This window comes from Coturnix japonica, chromosome 1 (genome assembly GCF_001577835.2).
Source record: "Coturnix japonica isolate 7356 chromosome 1, Coturnix japonica 2.1, whole genome shotgun sequence".
In the NCBI taxonomy this organism is placed as follows: Eukaryota; Metazoa; Chordata; class Aves; order Galliformes; family Phasianidae; genus Coturnix; species Coturnix japonica.
The window spans coordinates 114,433,620-114,451,469 of NC_029516.1; the positions used below are offsets into that span (position 1 = coordinate 114,433,620).

Here is a 17,850-nt window from a genome sequence, read left to right on the forward strand (position 1 = left end):
TTAAACACTGTTCAGTAGCTCAGTGCCTAATGTCTTGTTCCATTGCATAGAATGGAAAAGAAAATAAAAATTATAAATGAACAAAGAAAGAAAATAATTAAAAAAAAAAAACAGGGAAGAAAAAATGAAAGAAAAGAGAGAGAAGAAAAGAAATTAAGAAAAAAAAAAAAATCAATGGAGGAGCACTCATAGTCAAAATTTAGGCTTTCAGCCAGCCATCAAATTGATTTGATATGGATTAGGTCCAGGGACCAAATACGAAGATGAAGAATGGACTTTCCCTGCAATGATATAATCCTGAGTAATAGCGCCTGGGAAATAGAAAAGGAAAGTCGTCATAATGTTTTATTTTTGGACTGACTAAAAAGTACAATAAATCATTTCATAGGAATAAATAAATGCAAATTGCTGAAGGATTTTGATTGTTTTGGAGATCACATTTATCTATGAAGCTCTCAAAACATTACTCGCTATATTTAATTTCCTGATGTTTCTTTCTTTATCTTACCTAAGTGTGTATTTTTCTGTTCTTTTAAAGTGAATTTTGTACTCATGGCAATAGCACACCCAGTCATTGCAGAGCAAATGGCAACAATGTTAGTCAAATGTCCTCGAATGGAAACAAATTAACATTTCTAGTGCTTCAATCCAGGAATGCTGTGAAGTCAGAGGAGTAGTCATCCACTGTTTTCTCAGAAGGCAAAACAGAGTCTGCCTTTTTGCCAGGCTGTCCTGAGCTATGGGAGCTACCAGTACTAGATTGACTTAATTCTCTAAGGCTCATTTCACCTAAACTTGCCTAAAATGTTGGTCTCAGTGTAAGCTGATCATCTACAGTTGTCTGCTCAGATAGAAAATTACTTTTGTGGGAATTTTATGCATTCAAATTCAGGTGTGTAAAAATCTGAAGCTGTTTCTGGAGAATGTTTTGTTTAGTTTTTCCCATACTATTTGTAAGAATAGTACTAGTAATATTAGATTAGACACAAAGTTTTTGGGTAGCTAAAGTTAACAGTGATCTACAAACCCTTTTGTACATTATTTGATCTGAGTGCTACATAGCATAGGGATGTCAGTTATGATTGTTTCTTTGACATACTCATGCTATTGTCTTCAAACTATCTATTTTATGTCCATAAACCACTGTATAACTTTCAGTTTGTAAATTTTAATGCCAAAATTTTAGAATCCATTAAATTCCAATATCATATTTATTGTAAATGAAATATTTTACAAAAATGTTCATATATCTGGACAAGATCCACCACTGAAAGGTGACTTCACATTATCTTGCTCCAACAAACAAACAAACAGACATGTGACTGAAAATCTTATCATTTTGATCCTGTGCATGTCAATGCTTGCAGTGTAATTCAGTTCATTGGCACACTTTCACACAAAACTTCAGGGTCATCAACAATTCTTTTTCTTTCTTTGCACTTTTCTAAAATTTCATGCCTGTTTTGTACTTCTCTCCAGACTGACTGTTCTTTGTTTCCAAAGACACTTAATCCCTGGTTGCTGCTCAGTTCAGCTGGTAGCGTTCTTGCCCTCTGGCATGTTCAATCAGTTTGGAACAATTAACCCCTAAAAATGTTTGGGACATTTCACTCACACGTGTGTTGCTCTCACATTCCTCTTTCTCAGTTATTTTGGCATTTTGCAGTAAGAGATTCATGCAGATGCCCTTCTCAATCATTGTATCATTATTTATAGGCAAACAGGTTTATAAAGACAAGAACTGCATATTGCAGCCAATGTGTTTCTGGTTCATTACATGGATATGAAAAAATGTTATTTGGTGTCTATATTCAGCACTTGCCATCATTTTTTCTGTTGCATTAGGATAGTGAGAAGGGCTTCCATGTTCTACTAAAGTCCCAATCCATGGATCAGCAGAGAACTGTTGAAAGAAACAAACAAAAATCTTAATTTGTCTAACATCATATCTGCACTGACTGCAGTTTTACTCAGTCACATTTTAGGTCATTTGGAAAGGATTCAAAATCACAAAGATCTACGAGCTTTATCTTGAGCTGAAACATGTTTAGGCTCTGAATATTAATTGCTATGCTGCTTTAAAGGTTACAACAGTCACTTTCTCACAGGGAGGTCATAGTTATGAATTAATAAAAGCTTAATTAGAGAATATTATAGAAAATTGAAGTAAACTGCAACAAACAAAGTCAGCAAGTGGGTTAGTCTTTCTTTTACAGTCTTAAAAAGATAATAAAGGCATGTGAAAAAGAAGATAGTTTTTAAATATGTGTATATATAGTTAGATTAGTAGCTTGTTTGTTTCTTTTTCCTCTTTGGTATGCAAGAGAAAGATGTTCATGCGGTTCTGCCTCCTCTGTTTCTCACTATTAAAGGTTTCTGTTGTTTTATATGAAGACTATATCAAACGCTATTTTATGATAGTAAACCTGTATAAAATGTGTTTGTTTGTTTTGGTTTGGTTTGGTTTGGTTTTTTTAGAGAAATAAAGAACAAGTGAAACATTTATTGATATTAAATACCAATTAAAATTGCAAATTAAATATGATTATTTTATATGAAAGGTAATAATTTTCATTAATTCATGGCTGATCTTACATATATAAATTTATGTCACCATAATGTAGTCTATATGATGCTATAAATTTAGTTTAGTCCTTTATGTTCCATTACTTCTAAATATTGAGGCTGGATTTGCATCTCATTTTAGAAACTTTATCATAGGAAACTTTATGGAAATGAACCTGTGAATTTTCAACATGTACTACAACCAGTACAAAGAAATCTGTTTCCATTTGCCAATATTTTTGTGTACCTTAAGCACTTTTTTCCTTGGAGTCTTGGGTCTCCTTCCCTGACAGGCTAGAAAGTGTCAGCATGGCATGCTGTAGTATATCAAGGTTGCAGATCTCAGTTCAAACTTCTCCAGGACTTTAGATCTCCTGAGTCTTAACGCCTCGTTGTAGCTAATTATCTGAAATAATCTCTTGTAAACACTAGTGGGTGAGTCCCATGTTTTGCCTTGACAAGTAGCTGTCAGTGGAGCCTAAATCAGTAATGCCCATCCGAAAACATGCATTAGATGTAAGGTATTTTTATGGACTTCTTATGGTCTTCCAGTTTTCTGACAGTGAAAGGTCTGTGGGAGTTAAAGACTGTAATTGTAAGTACATGACTTGATGTGGTAATTGTGATGTAACACAAGATCTAGACTGTGAATGATAGGCAGTGTGGCTAATGTTTCACATTAGTTCGTTTCAGAAAAACAAATTAATCTTGGTCCTAGTCTCTGGGTCATTACATTCTAAGCAGGAAGACAGGCAGCAAATGTGTCATTCTTTATTTCTAAAATCTGATAACTACAGTACAGGAACAAAAAACAACAGCAGAGTTTTTCCTAAAGTTTCCAAGGAAAGAAACAAAGCCTGATTAGTTCAGATAAAATCTCCCTAGTAATGGCTGAATTGTTAACAGTTTACTTGCTGTCTTCCTAATAAGTACCCTTTGAAAAAATTGAGTGTGATTTTTTTTTTCTGTTGTTGTTTCCTGTTCATTTTACTATTTTCTTCATTCTTTTCTATTTCTGACCATGTCCATCCTTATCAAAAGTAGAGTAATTTGTAGAGCTATGTAGATCAGGAAAATGCTGATCCTGATTAAGAAGCATTTAAATGAATGTGTTAGTGGAAGATTTGGTGTATGATTTACTGTTGTGTGTTGTCTTTAAAAACAATTTCCTAAGCTTTTGTACCTTAATCACATACAGCTATTAAATGTTTAATATATTCAGGCTGTATATTTTCACTGATACAATGTTTTTTTTTTAATAATGATAATAATAATGATAATAATAATAATAATAATAATAATAATAATAATAATAATAATAATAATAATAATAATTTTGCACAAATAAAACTTTTTCAATCAAGCAAAACAAATCAAAATCAAACAGCATACAGAATGATTACTACTGCCAGCACTGGAGACATTTAACTAAGACCATAACCTTTAAAATAAGGGGAAAAAAAAAGAATAGCCCAGAAGGTGAAAATATGAGAGTATGTGTTGTGAATGCATGGATATCCTGCAGCTAACTCTGTGTCTGGTGAACTAAAATTATCCCTTTTTGCCTTATAGGTTTTTTAAGTACTGGAGACCAAGCTGCAAAAGGCAATTACGGATTGCTTGACCAAATCCAGGCTTTGCGTTGGATTGAAGAAAATATTGGATCTTTTGGAGGAGACCCAAAAAGAGTAACTGTTTTTGGATCTGGTGCAGGCGGTTCATGTGTCAGTCTTCTGACACTCTCTCACTATTCAGAAGGTAAGGATCTTCTGAACAAAGCATAGTAGTGCAGTATTGGAGAAATGATTATTTTGTAATCTTTTGTAAAACAAAACAATATAAAACAGTATATATATATATATGGATACATACATAACCATATAAAGTAGACAGAATTATACTACATCTGTAATTTTTGTAAAATACCCAGTATTGATTGTTCTGGATTTGTATTAGGTAATATAAACACATATATTTAGATTCTTTCCTTACTGAATTGCAACATAGCTCAAACTTACTAAAAAAAATTATATAACTCCCCATAGTTATTATGGGATACACAGAGTTTTTTAAGTTTTTGGCTGAATTTCTACCCTGCCAAAAAACAAAACAAAACAAAACAAAACAAATTAAAAAAAAACACAGAAAAATACAAAGAATGTATAGAACCAGTACCATATATATAATTTGCTCTGAAAGCAGTGCTAGGATAATAAAATATGAGGAATTATTTTCAGTATAGTCCTCATAGATACCACTTGGTCACATGAACACTGCAAGGTACATTAGAAGACAAAAAATTGCTGTGGTTTCACACTGGTGGGAAACGATGTTCCAGTCTCACACTCCTCAAAGGATGACAGGTAGAAGATGTGATGAAAAAGGTTGATGTGTTGAGATAAGGATGGGGATATCACTCACCAATTCTCAGGCATCTCAGACTTGGCATAAGTAGACTAATGCAATTTATTCTATTTTGCTAATAACAGATGAGAGCAGTTAGAAATTAAAACAAACAACAAAAAAAACTTCTCCTCACCCACCTTATTCTGTCTCCTCCCTCTGAGCAGCACAGGGGGATGAGGAAATGAGGAATGGAGACTGCAGTCATTTCATAATGCTTCATCTTTGCTGCCTCCCCATGGCCACTCTCAGTCCCTGATCCACATGGATCCCTCCCACAAGCTGTCTTTCCCAAACTGATAACCTTGTCAAAAAAACTCAATACAAATAAACATCTATCATATTCATAACTCCATGCTACTCCTATTGTATAGAAATATATGGAAGAAGGCTCAGCCCTAGGAATCCACTGTCGAAGAATTGCTGGTAAACACATCCCATTTGGAAGCACATATAATTAATTATTTCTGTCAATTTTGGGTAGTGACACAGTAACATACAGTGAGTAACAACTGAGTAATCCCTGCCAAAAACAATCAGATGGAACAACAGAAAGCCTAACCAGTGACATCACAGAAATTTTGTGATACGCGCCGTAAGTTATCATCACAAAGGGTTATTGGTCACAGTCATTTTTCCTTGTGAATGCCTCAAGGTCTTCAAATACTTTTGTAGCTCTTGCTGTCTTTGTTATTTCAAGCGTTTGACTGTAGAAATCTTCTGTAGAAGAGGCCCAAGCATTTTAATTTTAGTATACAATTGGTCTTTTTACTGACTTTGCCAGGAAAAAGGAGGTGAGGAAGATCTTCCAGTAAGCTCCTCTACAAAGTTGCTTTTCAGTGTGTTATAGTCACAAAGAAGCTCTTCAGTCCTAGTCTCTAGTCTGCTCTGTATATTAATACATCTAAAACAACCAAACTGTTTATTTTTTAATTATATTCTTCCAAAACATTCACCACACAGATAATACTTACACTATACACAAACATACCTGTATATATACATATATTGTTTATGTACATATACTTCAAGGTGGTAATGAAAAATTATGTCAGAGGAGAGGGCTCAAGCTTATTAAATTGATTTTAGCAGAGCAGATTTTTTTTGTATTGTGTGATGCATGGCTTCTGTGAAAGAAATGAGAGCATGTAATTTTCATTTGACCTTTAAACTACTGAAGAGTGCATTTATGAGAGTCATTGACATGGCAAAGAGGATATGATTGCTTGTTGCTGCCACTCCTTCACAGAATTTTTTTACAGGACTACCACTGTGCTAAAATCAGGGGACTTCCATTAAAGAAAAAGAAAACTGCAGTACAAGCATGAGTTTTATTCTTGAAACAATGATCTGAAACCTTAATTCTTTCTGTATGTGAGCAATAAGAACAAGAGAGATTTAAATTAATAGCCTATTACAAACACTGTAAAAAGGAAATGGTGAGAAAATTATACACAAACTGAACTGAAATATAGGAATATGTGTTCTTTAGTCAAAAGCATTCCTTGCTTAGTGAAAGCTGCTTTTAATTTTATTTTATTTTTTAATATAATTTGATTTGCATTTAAACAATTTGCACCTGCAGGTTTGTTCCAAAAGGCAATCATACAGAGTGGAACAGCCTTGTCCAGCTGGGCAGTGAACTACCAGCCTGCCAAGTATACTCGGATATTGGCAGATAAAGTCGGCTGCGACATGCTGGATACCACTGATTTGGTTGAATGCCTTCGGAATAAGAACTACAAAGAACTCATTCAACAGACCATCACTCCAGCCACGTACCACATTGCCTTTGGGCCTGTGATAGATGGAGATGTGATTCCAGATGACCCTCAGATTCTCATGGAGCAAGGCGAATTCCTTAACTATGATATAATGCTGGGTGTGAATCAAGGGGAAGGTTTAAAATTTGTGGATGGCATTGTAGACAATGAAGATGGTGTTTCTCCCAATGATTTTGACTTCTCTGTCTCCAATTTTGTGGACAATCTATATGGTTATCCAGAAGGGAAAGATACACTCCGAGAAACCATTAAGTTCATGTACACGGACTGGGCAGACAAGGAAAACCCTGAAACAAGACGAAAGACCCTGGTAGCGCTTTTTACTGACCACCAGTGGGTTGCTCCTGCTGTTGCCACTGCTGATCTGCATGCCCAGTATGGATCTCCAACGTATTTCTATGCATTTTATCACCACTGCCAAAGTGAAATGAAACCAAGCTGGGCTGATTCAGCTCATGGTGATGAAGTCCCTTATGTGTTTGGCATCCCCATGATTGGCCCAACAGAACTGTTTCCCTGCAACTTCTCCAAGAATGATGTCATGCTCAGTGCAGTAGTGATGACATACTGGACAAACTTTGCCAAAACTGGGTGAGTTTGACCTCTAGCATTCCTTCTTGTTGATAACACACTCCTAAAATAGCCGAATTTCCATAGCAGCGGCTCCAAGCCTGTATTGTGACTTACGATTATAGCACTGTTTAGTATGTGTGAGGCACTATGTAAGTGGGGCTTATTCATATTTAATAGACTTTTAATTAGTGTTTTCCCACAAACTATTTTCTTTCAGTAGCCCAGTGAGAAGAATAATGCACTGTATTTTTGATTCAAAAATAGGGCAATTATTAAGAAAAAGCCTCTCTTAGAGAATAAGCAGCTCACCAAGTTACTGAAAAATCAGAGGAAATGTATTCCACTAAAAGAAAGAACTGTTGGGCAGATATTGCTTATATCTTAGAAAAGAAAGTAAGTTGTTTTCCTTTTATTGACCTTCATAGGAATGGGAGCTCAGAGAAAAAGAATCAGAAAGGCAGACACTGGAAAGATTTTTTTCCCCTCTGTGGGCTTCAGTGGACATAATGAATACTGGGCTGGGATTAAGAAAAGACTCAGATATAAATTTTGCTTTGAGAAGTTTAAAAATTCAAATTAATTCTGCTTGCAAAACAATATATCAATATTTTGCAGAAAAAGAATTGCAAACATTAAAAAAAAAAAAAAAAAAAGCCTGTCAAAGTGGCTTAATATGTAAGAGCTATGAATAATTTCTCTGTTTTCTATACCATTCATCAATATATTAATATGTTATTGTGGCATTTTACTTGTACAGCAAGTATCTTTGTTGTTAACCTTGAGTCTTTCTTTAGTACTGAACAAAGATACTTGTGGAACAATGGTGCTGTAAATCTTTCCAGTAAATGGTTAGTGGCAAGATTGGACTCCAGAAACTGAAGCTTCACTGCAGTGCAGTGAATAGTATGCAGCATTATAAGAAAAATTCAGAGATGCCCATTGTAAGACATACAGCTCCTAGAAGTTTTTAACATATCCAGGTGATGTTCAAATCAAAGACATTCTGCAATCATAACAAAAACCTTGATTACTAATTGAAAAAGAAAAAATCCAATGTCTCAGGTCAATTTACATAGCAAAATTAAACTTTCACTTTATTGCATTTTAGTCAAGCAGGTACTTCTGAATGCAGAAATCCCATAGCACTGGAGCAAGAGCAATCAAACTGTTAAAAATTTAGGCATCTTTGGAAAAAATCAGATATCAATTGGATGACTGGGGTAGACAAACTGGTGAAAGCTTGGTTTATGGACAAATAATGCCAAGTGTTGACTGTAGTGCACATCAAAGAAGAGTATTTTACCATGATTTACTTTTGTATGGACTGAGTGTTACATGTACATGGAGGTCATGAGTTTCTTGCAAATATGCATGACTGGAATTATTATGGAGGTCTCCACATTCTCACTGTTAGTAGCAATTCTTTATGATTATTCCCTGTACAATAACTTGCATCTAAACATTTTTAAGAAGTTTCTTTGAGCCCCAACTTTCACTGTTACTAATAGTTGCAACCAGCTTGCAGCTGTTTCTACTTGAAAGCTAATTTCAGCAAGCTACACTTACCATCACCCAGTTATGAACCCACATCTTAGCCTTTCCAAAACCTGGTTTCTAGCTTAGCTTAGAAATAGGGAAGCAATTTGTTACATAGCAGGTGTGAGAAACTAGATTTGGGGTATAAAAATTAAATGAATATATGGCTTTTGAATCCACCGTGTGGAAAATTATATGTAAGAGCTTCTTAAGAGGTGCACTTAAAGCTTCAGTCCGCTGTCAGTAGTACTATCCCAACAGATTGTAATTTTATATGCACACGTTCTGTTAGCTAGGGCCATGTTGTACTCCTCGCAGATACATCAGCACAGGGAGTGTGGATGATGTGAAGGGATGTGTGCCAGCCCTTAATGGATACTTTGAAAGTGACACTCTTGTGAAGAAGGATTTACAGTTTCACAAAGTGGATATGAAACTATATTCACAGAGACATTTATCAGGTTTCTAAAAATCACACTCTTTTAAGTAGTCAAATTATGCTGCATCTTTGTCCACACATTCATTACTTCTCAAGTCGGTGTCGGAAAAGATATAGGCCTAAAGAACAAATAATGAATTTCTGTGTAATTCAGAGGAATACTCCTAAATTATTTTACTTTTACGGATTCTGAAGCAAAAAGTTAACTTAGTTAACTTTTATTTATTAAGGATATATAAGGAGTTATTAAGGATATCTATTCAGTTTGGCATTTTAAAGGAATATATAATTAAACTTAGGAAGCATAAATTTATTTTCAAACCAGTTCTCTGTGCACTACTTTATAGAATCTTGCATTTCTTTTGATGTTTTTCTCTGAAGGAATAACTTTAGCAAGTCTGTTGGTCAGATGAAACAGAGTACATTGCTTTCCTCGATAGTTAATAGCTGATTGTAAGTATGGCAACAGTGGGAGCAGGTAAAAGTGAGGGAAGGAGATAGATGTGGGCAAAACCAGGACTGTGCACCATTGTTTCAGGGAGGAGTAGCAACATCATTATTATTATTGAAATACCTTGAAAAATCAGGGAAGGCATGAAGAAACTCTACAGAGTTTTTTGTTTGTTTGTTTTTGTGTCTATTAAAGAAGTCTGCTTAAGGAAAATAAATTATCAATAGGCCTTTCAGTGGCTTGGAAGTAGACTCACTGTGTAACTGTCAAGACATTTTGCTCTCTGATGAACTGAAAAAAATGACACAAAAAATGAAATGCATTAATGTAACAATTCCATTATGGTGACTAATAGTATATGCTCTTGCAAAATTAGAAAAATGGCATTTTGACATGCTATTTGGAATTCTGGATAAGGAAAAATTTCCAGCCATTTCTCAAGATTCTTCTGGTGTCATAATTACCAGATATGAAATAGAGTTCCCTCATTTGCCCTACAGGTAATCTAGTAATTCTTCTTGTGATCAGAAATTCATGCCAGCATTTACTTCATAGCACTTGAGAGAAAAAAAAAAAAAAAGAACAACAAACAAACAAAGAAAACCCCAATGCTTTGACTGTACATTTGTAGCCCATAAGGTTAGAATTTAATGTCAATAACCTGCAACGTATTGAACTGAGCAAAACATGACAGATTGAAATTGCAGAAAAGAAAGTGATAGGTAATGTCAGATGATGTTGCATATTAATAGAAAATGTAAGATAAGACAGGAAAGATTGTCATGTATATTGCAGACAAGTTCATGCATTTCATGAAGGGAACATTTTTGGAGGTAGAATCTGTTTAATCTGAATTATATAAATTATGAAAATAAATCATCAGAGGGAAAAAAAGATCTACTATAAACACTATTTTTGTTCTAGCAATAAAATAAATGAAGAAAAACAAACAAACAAAAAATCCTAACAATAAAAAATATTCCTCCATATCAACCAGTGAAATTGGGACCCAAGCTGTGCACTGTGAGATTTGTTAGATGAGGAAGTATAGAACTGAAAAAGTATTCAGATTATATTATCATCATAATTAAAGCATGTTTTTAAAGGGAAATCTTCTCATTTATACTGTAACTATACACTGGAGCCACATGAGAGTCCAGAAACAACAAAGTGATGTGAGAGGCTAAAAATAAAGAAGTTGTAGTTAATGTAGCAGATCAACAGTTTTTCAAACAGCTAATTGGATAGGAGAAAAAGCAGTATCTACATAAGTCACTCCAAAAGTAATGCCTCGTGTTTATTTCCATTGAAACTACAACAGATGCAAACAGTGCATTAACGCTAGCAAATTCTCAGCTACAAAACACTTGTTTTCAATGTAGTCACCACTATGAGATGCTGTTCATTTTGTAGCGCGACAGTTCTTCTTGGCTTGCCTTTCACACTGCTATTACCATGGCTGAAATGTACCACCCACTGCCTCAGTGTGTTTACATCCACTGTTTGGTCTCCAGAAACATTCAGTAAGCATCAATGAGTGTCAATGGCTACCATTTTTTCTGCGCAAAGACATTCATTGACATGCCATGTCAGAAGCTATTTTGTCAGACTGCTCTTCTGCTGCCATCTGTCAAACCGCAACAGAATACAATACTGTTGCAAACTCTGTTGTAAACCTCTGCTGCCATATGACCACTGTCTACTACTGATATCATGAGTTAATATGATAAAATAAAAGACATTACTTTTGGAGCAGGCTTCATACATCTATATTTTATGGCTGTCCACAGTACTGGAAATGTTTTTTTATTAGGATACTGAAAAAATATTTATAAGATAAACTGTTCAACATCACCAGGAAATGAGTTACCATGTCATAATTTATAACCTTATAATTTTAAGAAATATCATCAGTGAGCATAGAAGGAGGGATAAATTTAAAAAAAAAATAAAATAAAATAAAAATCTTATTTATATATGCAGGGTGATCGTGGTAACTTATCTTCCTATCTATTAGAACCTTTATCTAGAACTACATTTAGTCATTTCATTTTCTTATGAAAAAAGTTATTTAGGCGCCTATCCTCCAAGTTCAGTTACACAGTATTTAGACCACCTACTCAGTTATTGATTAACCCTAGAACTGATGCCAACAATACAGTTTTGATACTCACAGACAATAAGTTCTGTTTAGGACTGACTGCCTTTCCTATTGTTCGTTTTATTGGGGTGTTTCATGCTTACACATGACCATGTAAACAAATTCCAATATATAAGACTAGTCTCGTGTATCTGTAATTTTCCATCTTGTGTTTGGAGGAGTCAGTACAAATCAGTATTCCTAATAGACAAAGTTAAAAAGGAGACCTGGAGTTAACAAATACAAGAGCAAAAAAAGGAAAGAAAGTTTAATATTTATATATTCATAGTCTGTTTCTAGAGGAAGAATGTTAATTTCAGAAAGTTACTTGCAAAAATCATTATCTGCTGTCATTTGTATACAGACACTACAAAAAAAAAGTCTGGACATTTTGGTAATTTCTTTTTTCATAAAGGTAAACTTAATTTTACCTTCAGCGAGTCCTGGATTCTTCTTTCCTCTTTCATGGATTAAGAACAAAGTGCAGTTAGCTGCATGGATTAAGAACAAAGTGCACTTAGCTGAACTGTTGAGCTTCTTCTTCACCTCTACCATGTATGAAGCGCAACTCATTTACATGAGCTAGTTTAATTTACGTCTCATGTAGGATTCTGTGAGTCTGAGAGACAGTTCTGAATTTAAACAGTAAGAGGGGAGAACGTTAAGGGGATTATTGCTGAAACTATTCCAGGATTTTGAGTTTCTGAAAGAGAAATGCATTGCATGTTAATAATCATGGTGTTTTTTTTTTTGTTTTTTTGTTTTGTTTTGTTTTGTTTTCTTTAGAATTCATGTTGAGCCCAAATGCATTGTGGCAGATATATTGTGCTGGACAAATATCTTCCCTTTAGCATTTGCCAAATCCTTCAGTGTGCTCTTTGAAAATAGAAGGAATACTTTCATTTCCTTCTTAAATGCATGCTACAATCCCTCAAAGTATCAGTGTATTAGTGTATTAGAATCAAATGCCTCAGTACTTGGAAACTGATTTTTTTTTTTTTTTCCTGGCTTCAACCACAGTGAATAATTACTAATAAATTACTATTTTCAGAATTCATATAATAAAGCAAATAATAAAAAACAGTTACCATTCTTGAACTCTTAGTTTATATCCTATTGAGATGTGAAATACTTTATCAAGTACGATATGGAAAAAAAAAATAAAATCAAACCCACAAACATAAATGAAACAAAGTACTAAAATTATGTAGAAAATGAATATTTCTTTATCTTGAAAATGGAAAAAGTGTTTCAGATAAACAGAGGAATGTAAGAATCATAAGATTATTAAAGCCAAATTACTAGTCCATTTTGAGGATGGTTAAAGAGTAGATCTTTATGAACAGCAAAGGAATACTAAATTTGGCAATCATGCCCATGAGCATATGGAAACAGAAATGAAAAAAAAAAAAAAAAATCTTTAAAATATGTAACAGTAGTTCTTCCTATTCCCATAACATCCTTAACAGTATATTGGAAGAAAAGGAAAACATTAGAATCATTTTCAATGGAAATAAACTAATGCATGTGGGAATGGAAAGGAGAATGGAAAGTTTTCAGAGCAGTGCAAAGAAAATCAATTATACGCTCTCAGTAAAATATATCACAAAATCTCTGAAAATATGCTTTACTGCTAGAGAGGATTAAAACTAATGTAGATCATAATAGTAAACTATTAGATTTATTTTAAACTCTATTGGTTCACACCCAATGAAAGTTATATTTATCCAAATAATGTTCACCAAAATTCTATGTGTATGTTAACTTCATTTAAATACCTATTGTGCTACAGACTTGTCTTGATTTTGAATCTTTGATTTTTTTGAAAGAAAAAAAAATGAGAAAAAAGATAGAAGTAACATAAATGCAGTTAAATATTTGGCTTAACTAAAGTTCAGTATGATAACAAAAAGATAATTAAAAAAAAAAAAATTGAATCCAAATGTTTAATTGCAATTGTTTTCAAACACTGCTGCTTAGTTAACTAATGTAAAATTTTTCAGCCAATATTGGTCTTATCCTTAGAAGGTAGGATAAAACTAAGGTTCCATAATACGTACATAGTTCCTTGTGCATTGAACACTTATTTAATTCAAAATGCAAATTATGGAATGATTTCTGACAGATAAATAGTTCAAAGGCTTTATCCCAAAGTAGATATCAGAACAAATGGATATTAATAGCTTGGTAAAGGAAGACAGGGACAGGTTGTATCCAATTACCTGTTCTAGCCCTGATAGTCTGTGTTTCGAAGTTTTTGTGTAACACACATCATTATGAATTTTCACACACATATATTTTCAACATTTTCATAGAGGTTAGGTGCCTAATTACAACAGTGGATGTGGTGGTATAGTAATTTAGAATACTGATGTCAAATCTCAAGAAGAGCTGAACCCTGAACCTAAACCTCTACTAACTCTGGGAGAAGATAATTAATACTTCTATAAGACTTTACAATGTGCAACTGCCTCACAAAACTCCAGATGAGCTTTTGATAACTGAAATACATCCTTTTTTTGTTTTCATTCAAGGAAGTATTGTTGAGTCAGAGATACACTGTACAGTAAGTACTTAGACTTTTGTTTATATAATAAAATGCATTATAAATGTTGGGAAGTTTGACTAGCTTCCATTTTTGGGTTAAGTGCAGGACTAACCCTTAACCAAGTGGCAGAGTTTTGTTGTTGTTGCTGCTGCTGCACTAAAATGACTATAACATTGCTTTTTATTTTTGTAGAGATCCAAACCAGCCTGTTCCACAAGACACAAAGTTCATCCATACAAAACCCAACCGCTTTGAAGAAGTAGCCTGGTCCAAATACAATCCTAAAGATCAGCTTTATCTGCATATTGGCCTGAAACCTCGAGTTCGTGATCACTACCGAGCAACAAAAGTTGCTTTCTGGTTGGAGCTTGTGCCACACCTTCACAATCTGAATGAAATTTTTCAATATGTTTCCACAACAACTAAAGTACCCCCTCCTGACATGACATCATTTCCTTATGTTACTCGACGCTCTCCTGGTAAATTGTGGCCAGCCACCAAACGCCCAGCAATGACGCCTGCCAACAATCCCAAACATTCAAAAGACACTCACAAAACAGCTCCTGAGGATACAACAGTTCTGATAGAAAACAAACGAGATTACTCCACAGAGCTGAGTGTCACCATCGCCGTGGGAGCATCATTGCTGTTCCTCAATATTTTAGCTTTTGCTGCATTGTATTACAAGAAGGACAAGCGGCGTCATGAGACTCACAGGCGCCCTAGCCCCCAGAGGAACACAACCAATGATATCGCACGCATACAAAATGAAGAGATCATGTCATTACAGATGAAACAGCTGGAACATGACCATGAGTGTGAATCGCTGCAGGCCCACGACACCCTGAGACTAACCTGTCCACCTGACTACACGCTTACTTTGAGAAGGTCTCCAGACGACATTCCACTCATGACTCCCAACACCATAACCATGATCCCAAATACATTAACAGGAATGCAGCCTTTGCATACTTTCAACACCTTCAGTGGAGGACAAAACAGTACGAATTTGCCCCATGGACATTCAACCACTAGGGTATAGCTCAGCCCTTCCCCCTCACAAGCCACCTGGAAGAAAGAAAGGAAGAAAAAAAAAACACAACAAAACAAAACAAACAAACAAACAAAAAAACCAAGAAGAAGAGGATAAAGTTATAATACCATTCATTGAACATCTTGTCCAAATATTAAATAAAAACAAGTAAAAGAGAAGGAAAGTCATTATTTTCTTACTGTTCCTTCCCAAAGAAACTCTGATGTTAAAGATCAAGTATAAACCCTGTGAAATGTGAAAAGTGTACATTGCTGTTACAATTCTGCTTTAAGATCTCAAACCCTTTAATTGAAAGTTGAGGCCAGAATAAGTCACTTAAAACGATGTTTTGAGCATAACAAGCAAACAGACTCTTCTGGAACACAGAGCCAGAGACTGTACAGATGTTCTGGTTTTGGCTTTTTTTTTTTTTTTTTTTTTTTAAATATTTTTTTTTTTTGTTTAGTTGGTTTTTGTTTGGTTTCTTTTTAATAAATAAAATTTAAAAAAAAAATCTTTATGTGCCATATGATGAATGGCCCTTGGTAAAACAAAGACATCATCACGGGCTTTTACCCAGCATATGAAGCTGTAATCCAGATGGGGGAAATAGAATTTTATTATTAATAGCAAAAATGGAAAAAAAAAAAAAAAAATAGAGAAGGACTGACTATGCAGTAAAATACGTATAGTTCTGTGCATAGAGGTGACTTGCCAGCCTGAACTATATTTAAAGAAACTTTGTAAAAATGTACATAGATGTGCGTTTAAAAACAACTACAAAAAAGAAGAAGCTTTTATTGATGTTTTCAGTTTGAAAAGAGCTTTTAGAAAGATTGTGCATTCGGTTGTGACCTATGTGTATATACATTAGTCATATCACCTCTGTTTCCTCCAAGGCCAAGGGAGGATTTTCTTCTTAATTACTAGCTGTAAACAAAAAACATGCGGTTTTTCTAACATTTCATTTATATGAGGCCATGATGTCATGCAGAGGATGAAGTTGTCTGTGTGACCTGCATATTTTCTCTTACAGGTTACACTTGTGCATGTTAAAGTATTCATAGGAGACTGCTGTTCTTTTCTGAAACCTTTTATTTTTTATTTTTTTTTAATTTTTATAATTTAATTTTGTGTTTGCTTTTGTTAAATTGCAACACAGCAATGGATATGAAAATGGAAAATAATACAAAACAAACAACAACAACAACAACAAAAAACAACAATTAGTATCATAAGCTTGTTGAACTGAACCAAGAGAGATATCCAGTAATTTGTGTTCAAAGAGTCCAGTTTGTTGTTCTTGGTTATTGAGATAAATTATAAATTATGAGTTATGATAAATTATGAGTTTTTGCCCCCACAGCAGCAACAAAAAAAATAAAAATAAATCTGTTTATATAAGCCTTTTAAGAGCAAAACTATATCCACCAGCAGTTGCAAAGGAATCTCAGCTGAGAAAATACCTCCTCAGCTTTGATAAACAAAAGAAAAAGTGAAATTTGAAAGTTGGGAAAATGATGGTTTGGTTGGCTGGTTGTTTCTTTAAAATAATCAGAAACTGTTCAGAAATAAACAGCATTTAAAAACTTCTCTGCCCACTATTCTGTTTTGCACTTGAGGAAAGAATCTTCCTGTCGGAAAACACTTTACTGCTTTATTAGACAGCAGTGCCATTGCTAGTGAAAATTATGGAAACAGAAGCAGAGATGTGATCAGATGTTCTGCATCTGAATGTGATTTCAAATTCCAGATAACACCATTGTCAGGAAAGGCAAAACTCTTCACTGTTTATTCCCTTCTGCCCTTCCTTCTCCAGGAAGAGCCTTGCAGTGCTATCAAACAAGGAACTTAGTAATTTGATTCGAACAACTGATTTGAATGTGAAAAGCCAAAAATAATTTCTCACAGATGAAGACTGCTTTGTATTTTGTCTTAGAAATTTAATGTGTCATCAAGAGATCGTAACCAAAGATATTTGAACAAAATTGGTCTGCACTTGAACATGGTTATCCCAGAAGTTTTTTGTATTATAAATTCGTGACTAAGCTGCATCAATACCATATGTCCCATAGTAATCTAACACAGGATGCCTTGTACCTCTTTTTGTTTTCTATTTTTATTTTATTTTATTTTATTATTTAAATAAGACATCTTGGAATAGTCCTTCTGGTGAATAAAGGTGACAAAGTGATTCACTGAAGTCAATACAACTCCTTGTTTTAGCATGTAGTAAAGCAAATTCTGAAAAAAAGAAATGAAAGGAAAGTTAATTATATGACAAAAATGCAACATGTGGCTGATATAATCCCTTATCTTTGATAAATGTACTTTTACCTGACCTGAATGCTCAGGTTGGAATGTGATGAAGCAACAAG

At 34.2% G+C, this 17,850-nt stretch overlaps 1 protein-coding gene across 4 annotated transcripts in view; it reads left to right on the forward strand.

The window, feature by feature from the left end:
- The window catches only part of NLGN4X (neuroligin 4 X-linked), a 147,030-nt gene extending 130,177 nt beyond the window's left edge, over positions 1-16,853 (forward strand). For all 4 annotated transcript variants that reach the window (XM_015848830.2, XM_015848821.2, XM_015848811.2 and 1 more), the window contains 3 exons: positions 4,138-4,323; positions 6,554-7,343; positions 14,632-16,853. In XM_015848830.2, the coding sequence (XP_015704316.1) occupies positions 4,138-4,323; positions 6,554-7,343; positions 14,632-15,481 (1,826 nt within the window). In that variant the 3' untranslated portion in view covers positions 15,482-16,853. The remainder of the gene's footprint in view (positions 1-4,137; positions 4,324-6,553; positions 7,344-14,631) is intronic.
- The last annotated feature ends 997 nt before the right edge of the window (positions 16,854-17,850 follow it).